Source organism: Theobroma cacao, chromosome 5 (assembly GCF_000208745.1).
Source record: "Theobroma cacao cultivar B97-61/B2 chromosome 5, Criollo_cocoa_genome_V2, whole genome shotgun sequence".
Classification (NCBI taxonomy): domain Eukaryota; kingdom Viridiplantae; phylum Streptophyta; class Magnoliopsida; order Malvales; family Malvaceae; genus Theobroma; species Theobroma cacao.
Genome location: NC_030854.1, coordinates 34,306,904 through 34,313,085, shown reverse-complemented (window position 1 = coordinate 34,313,085; position 6,182 = coordinate 34,306,904). Strand labels below are relative to the sequence as shown.

Sequence of the window (6,182 nt, the reverse complement as noted above, 5' to 3'; positions counted from 1 at the left end):
TATCCAAATACACGTAAAAATATTAAACCACAAAAATATCTAAAAAATCCAAAATTAAAAATTAAAAAATAAAACAGACTTTTCCTCATTCTTTTGCTTTTTTTTTTTCACTCGTTTTGCGTTGTTTGTTTTCTTTGCTTTTTATTGCTTTTTTTTAATATATTTTTTTAATTTTTTTTTCTAGAACTAGGAAAAGCTTTTTTCCCCTGTTCTTCATGGCCCCCGGTTTTGCTATTTCTCCACCCTTATATACCACCTTTGCTCCCTACAGTTTTCCGCAATCTTCACATTTCTTCAGTCTTTTCTTCTCTCTTGTCTTTGCCAATATCAAGGCTTATCTTCTTGATTCAAACGAACCAGTTTTCAATCTCGTAACCAAAACCATAAAAAACTCCACTTTTTTTCCTTGTGTTTTTTAAGGTTCTGTTATGGGTTTGGACTGGTTTCTGCTTTGACCGAAGATTATTTTTGTTGAGTTTCGAATTCTAGGTTTTGCACGAAAACAAGTGATCTTGAATAAACTTTTAGGGAGCTAAACTTTATGATGGTTGAGGCTGGTGGATTGGTGGAGCAAAGAAAGGATACTATGACTATGAGGCATGTAAACAGCAAGGTGAGGTACGTTAACAAGCCAATCAAGAAGCTCAGACGCAAGAAGAGAAGCAAGCCTGTTGTGTCAAGAGTTCCTAGACTACTGCCAGAGCTCTTTGTTGCTTGTAGGGAAGTCTTCAAAGGCCCTGGAAATGTTCCTCCTCCTTCTGATGTAGACAAGCTTTGCAGCATTCTTGGTAAGTTACCAGAATTTAGTGTTTTTTTTTTTTAAATTGCTTGATTTTTGTTAGAAACTGGTTTGGCTTTGGTCACTCTGGTGTAGTGCATATTATCCCATGAAGCACTTTATCTTTGACAAATCAAAGAGGCTACGCAGTATTTGTTTTTTAATGGACAGATTCAAAGAACATGTCTGTTGCACCCGGCTTTACTAAGCTACCGAGAATATTTAATGCTTAAATATGGATATGGACCTAGACCATCTAATCTAATAGTAAAGTGAAATAATTTTCCAGTTTTGTCTGAGCTTTATGGATCATTTATTGATGTAGCAGGTAATAGCAGTAATAGTTTTGGTTTTACATACCAAATGCAGATATACTTTTCAAAAGTGGCCGGATAGCCTGGATTCTAGTACTCAGATGTAGTATTTAGGGATGTGTTAAGATTTTTTTAGTGGAAATCTAGTTTCTGTCATTTACTGCTCTTCTAATACACCCACATCAGTTAAGTTGTGTCAAATGTTTGCTTTTAAATGGAATCCTCAATCATATACGTGCATGCCATTTGAAAACAAAAGACATAAAAAGGGGGATCTTTGAGAAGTCTTAGCTGTTTATACATAGACCAACGGGTTTCAGTCATTTGGCACTTGGGTTTTTCTCAGTGTTCCAGGGAGCAATAATGGATGTAGTACTAAAGCATAGAGTCTGATGATAAGAATAAGGTGACCCAAAACAACAGAAAGAAACAAAAAAAGAAAAAGAGAGAGAAAGAGAGATGATACTTGATAATGCTTCTAGATCGGGAATTCAGGTTAGTCGTGGCCTTTTTGCGTCCATAGGTGTTGCCTCTTGAGTGGATACCCAACAGTCACAAAAACTTTTAAGCCTTTTTACTCATATCTTTGCTTTAAGGCCGCAACAATTCTTGTCCCTTTTCAATCCCACGTGACAATGTGATCTACCTTAATGGCTACTTCATCAAAAAAATCTGATCTAATTGTTATATTATATTATTAAACGAAAATTCAAAATAAACTAAGAAATGGATAATCAAAAGCAATTTTTTTTAATTATCTAGAAAATTGATTTAAGTAGGGAAAATCTCTACTATTTTTTAGTATTGGAAAGGATTCTCCTTTGCCCTCTTTAAGGACTACTGATCCTGCCGGCCATGGCTGTATTGGACCCAAAGCATTCATTTCTCAAAGCAATCTATTAAAGCACCTTTAATTTGTTGCATCTTTAAGCTATATTAAATAGTGTGATAAGAAGGGTTTCCAATTTCTATGTGCGCAAACTGGTTTTGGATTTAATGAATGAAAAATTTTGTTGAATATTCTATGCTCCTTGTGCATGGTGTATGAGTTTTATATCATTTTTCTTTTACTTAAGTGATTAATTTAGTTGCATTAGTAATGGAACCGACAATGACATTTTTTTTTTATTTTACTTACTTTGTAGATAGGATGAAGCCAGAAGACGTTGGGCTTAGCAAAAATCTGCAGTTCTTCAAGGCAAGGGGTGCGGTGACAGGGACTCCTAGGGTCACATACACGACTATATACCAATGTGATGAGTTCTCGGTAAGAGATTGGCTATCTCTCATTAATTATTTGGTGATATTTTTGATTGAATTTGAAGCTTGGCAATTAGCCATTAGGCTAAAAGATCAGTTCCTTCAAAATCTTTACTATTTTGGGCTTTGACTGTTTACCTAACGTATACTAGCATCTACTCTTAAGAGATGGAGGTTGGCAAGTTTTGGGTTGCAATAGGCAAGTGGGAGAGGGTAAACGAATGCAAGAGTGTGGAGTCAATGTGAAAACTCTATCAAAATAAGGAACTTAGTTAATTATTTATAAAATTTACGTAGTTTAAGATTATCAGGTATTTTGAATATCACATTTATTGGAAAATGACAAAGTATTGGGAGTAATTTCATTTTCCTTGTTGTAGTCATACCTGGTTGATTTTTCCGCTGCTGATATTGTTTCTTGCTTCTCTTGTGCAGTTATGCATTTTCTTTCTTCCTGAAAAGGCTGTCATCCCTCTCCATAATCATCCAGGGATGACCGTGTTCAGCAAACTTTTACTAGGAAAAATGCATATAAAATCGTATGATTGGGTTGATCCTGTGCATTCTGAAGACCCTGTGCCACCCTCCCAACGTGAGAATCTCTATCTTTGCTTGCGTCGTTACATGCATGCATGCAACTGATTTGAGTCTTGACCTTGCTGTGATTATTCGTTTTTGCAGCGAGATTGGCGAGGTTGAAAGCTGATAGTGTCTTCACCGCCCCATGCGACACCTCTGTGTTGTATCCTACAGCAGGAGGCAATATCCATCAATTCACAGCTATAACTCCTTGTGCAGTGCTTGATGTTCTTGGTCCTCCTTATTCTAAAGAAGACGATCGAGATTGCTCCTATTACAGAGATGTCCCATGCTCAGCTTTCCCAAGTAAGTGAGGCTTTCGATCACTTTCAAACCGCAATCCATGTAAATTCATCTTAGGGATTCTCTCATGGACAATAATTAACATGCCAATTGGATGGTGCAGATGGAGAAACTACAGTGAGGGAAGAAGAAGAGGGTGACCTTTTTGGATGGTTGGAAGAAATCCAAGTGCCAGAGAATTCAAAGATGGATAGAATTGAGTACTTGGGTCCACAGATTGCAGAAACTAGTTTCTAATTAATGTATCTAATGTTAATTACCTTTCCATATGAAAAGAGACGGGAGTAAAAGAAAAAAGAAAAAGAAAAGGTCCAGACTAGCAAGAATCCATATATATATTTTTTATTTCTTTTGTTTTATGCTATGATAGTTAGCCTTGTAGATAAGTAGAAAACATATAGTAAGTGTTTTTGGATGGTTTTCTTGGGAACATTTACACATTTTTCTTGAGAAACTAGAGGCAGTACTGGTTTGCCAGGTTGGGCTCGTGGTTTATCATATCTTTTTCTGTGGTTTTCAGAAGATGGGTTGAGACTCAAAAGATCGATTCAATTTTGACCAGAGAAAGGTTGGCAGTAGGAATAACTTTGTCCACCTATGCCACCTGTTGTCTTTGTGGGTTTAGATATTTTTTTTATTAGCTTGACAAATCCATAGATATTTATACTTGCAAATTAAGGTATTAAGAATCTGCCTCTGAATTAAAAACTAATAATCCATTGATCAATTATGTTATGGTTTCATACGTAACATCAGTTGAAACTTGAAACATGCAATGCGAAGTTTCCCATATTGACGATGCAAATTCTATACCAAGAAGCAAGTATCATGCATTTTTATTTGACAATATTGGATATGAATAAATAGAAGAAAATCAAAGACAAGATTCTGTTGGAATTTGTCATTTGTCATTTGACGGTTTCTTTGTTATGTTTACATGACGCGTGTTATTTCTTAGGTCTATATTATAGACCATAAATTGTAAACAAACCTTAATAGTTAATAGATAGGACACATTTGGCTGGTATCGTGGACCTTTTTCTCATGGTACCAATGGTGTCCAATAACTCACATTTTATAATTATTTAATTACTAGTATAAGTTAGTTAAGTTGGTCCTTCCATTTATGGTTAATAAGTTAAAATGGAATATATTTGAATAATACCTGTGTTAAATGACCGAAATTAGAAGAGAGGAAATAGAAATAATAACTTTTAATGAAAATAATATAAACTTTACATATCTTAATTCAAACTATTTAAACTAGTATATGTGTATTAATCGTTCTCACATATACTCACATCCTATTTAAAGAGAAATATGTGCACACAAATTGACTTGGGCCTTCTGGACATGTAAGGACTGCCTGCCCTTTCCTTCAAAAGCACATCCTATATTGGGCTGGCCCATTTGAAATTGTTGTCTTCCTAACCCCACCAATAGCCCATGGAAAGTAAGTAATATTTTTTTCTCTTTTTATATTTGCAAATTAAAGTGGACCATCACAGTTGTTCTATTTTGTTGCAGTTGAAGCTGTGCTTGATTTCTCTAAAGTTTGCAGAGTTATTTTAACTTGTTACTTGTGTCACGTTTTTAAGTTAAAAGACACGTCATTTTAAGTGAAGAAAACTTTTTATTTATAAATTTAAAATATATCTCATATTTTATTGATATGAAATCTATGATAATTACGTGACCCTAAAAGTATAATGAGCTAAACAAATCTCTTATTTGTGACCATTTTAACGTTCAAAATCGTGCTCCGTTCTCCAATTCAATAATTTCCATCAATACCATCTCTCGTTTGTTCTTAATGAATTGAAAATTTTCGAATTCTACTCATTAAAAGTTAATAGAATTCATCTAGAAATAAGTATTTTCACAATAATATAATTAAAAAATGTTTTTTAATATAAAAAGAATATGAATGATGAAGATTTGTATCCTAGGTGTATTCAAAAGTATAAAGTTCAAGCTTGCCATGAAAGAGACAATTGCAGATTCGTAAAACAGACCTTAAAGGAATGAGAATAACACATGATACACAGGAAAGGGACAAGAGCTACACATGAAGGAATCGAAAATGCCAAAACTATCCTTGTTATGTGTAATGCTACATGCAAAAACCTAGGGGTACCCCAGACATTTTCGTCCACTAGGAAGGAAGGATGTCCAAATCTAAGGCCATTGTAAAGTCACTAAAGAAAATCCAATCTCTCCCATCAAAAACCTTCCAGCAATAAACATTCAATTATATTGGATTTGAAGTTTTGGAATTTTTGACTATTTTCTAAGGAAATGATTCAGCAATGAAAGTGAAAGGCAAAAAGAAAGAAAAGGACATTGTTTACAGGGGAAACACCAGCACCCCCACACCTNAAAAGAAACCTTAAGAATATCTCAAATCTATGGTGAGCTTTTGTTGCTTCATTTTCTAACTTTAATAAGTGGGTCTTGAATTCTTTTAGGAAGTTCCCCAATTGTTAATCCACTCAATTGTACTTTGCCTTTTCCCTGTTGAGTTCCACTTCCAAGCTGGTAGGTGTCACTTTTCCTGCAGGAGCTACCAGTGATGTTAGCCAAAATAATTATGCAAAGACATTTATGAATTCAGTTTTCAACTATGCTGCATCTAATACACTTCACCTAATCAAAAAATAAAAAAAAACCCAACTTTGTTATTTTGGTTGTAATTTAAGTAATCACATCAGAAAGCAATGATAATTTTAAGTTAAATTAGTGAAGTAAACATACCTATTGCATTCTTAAGTTTATATGAAATAATTTGTGTTTTAAGGGAGAAAAAACAGTACAGGTAATAAGGAGATGGAAGTACTGAGAGACAGGCTGGCTAGCGTGACAATAGAAGATGCCTGCTTGAGTTTCAAGATAATAATTCAACAAGTCAAGAATTTGATATATCACCAATTAATCATGCCACATGCTAA

At 34.3% G+C, this 6,182-nt stretch overlaps 1 protein-coding gene across 1 annotated transcript; it reads left to right on the top strand.

Moving 5' to 3' along the window:
* Nucleotides 197–3,734, top strand: LOC18599809 (plant cysteine oxidase 2). The gene is made up of 5 exons (XM_007029947.2): nt 197–788; nt 2,238–2,359; nt 2,788–2,944; nt 3,034–3,237; nt 3,338–3,734. Exons 1-5 carry the CDS (start codon nt 542–544, stop codon nt 3,469–3,471), a joined length of 864 nt encoding a protein of 287 aa, XP_007030009.2. The 5' UTR covers nt 197–541; the 3' UTR covers nt 3,472–3,734.

Bases quoted from the DNA above. Each gene is read 5' to 3' on its own strand.
- LOC18599809 (XM_007029947.2), top strand. From the start codon at position 542: ATGATGGTTGAGGCTGGTGGATTGGTGGAGCAAAGAAAGGATACTATG. The intron at 789-2,237 runs GTAAGTTACCAG...CTTACTTTGTAG, and splicing joins CAAGCTTTGCAGCATTCTTG to ATAGGATGAAGCCAGAAGAC. The intron at 2,945-3,033 runs GTGAGAATCTCT...TCGTTTTTGCAG, and splicing joins CCCTGTGCCACCCTCCCAAC to CGAGATTGGCGAGGTTGAAA.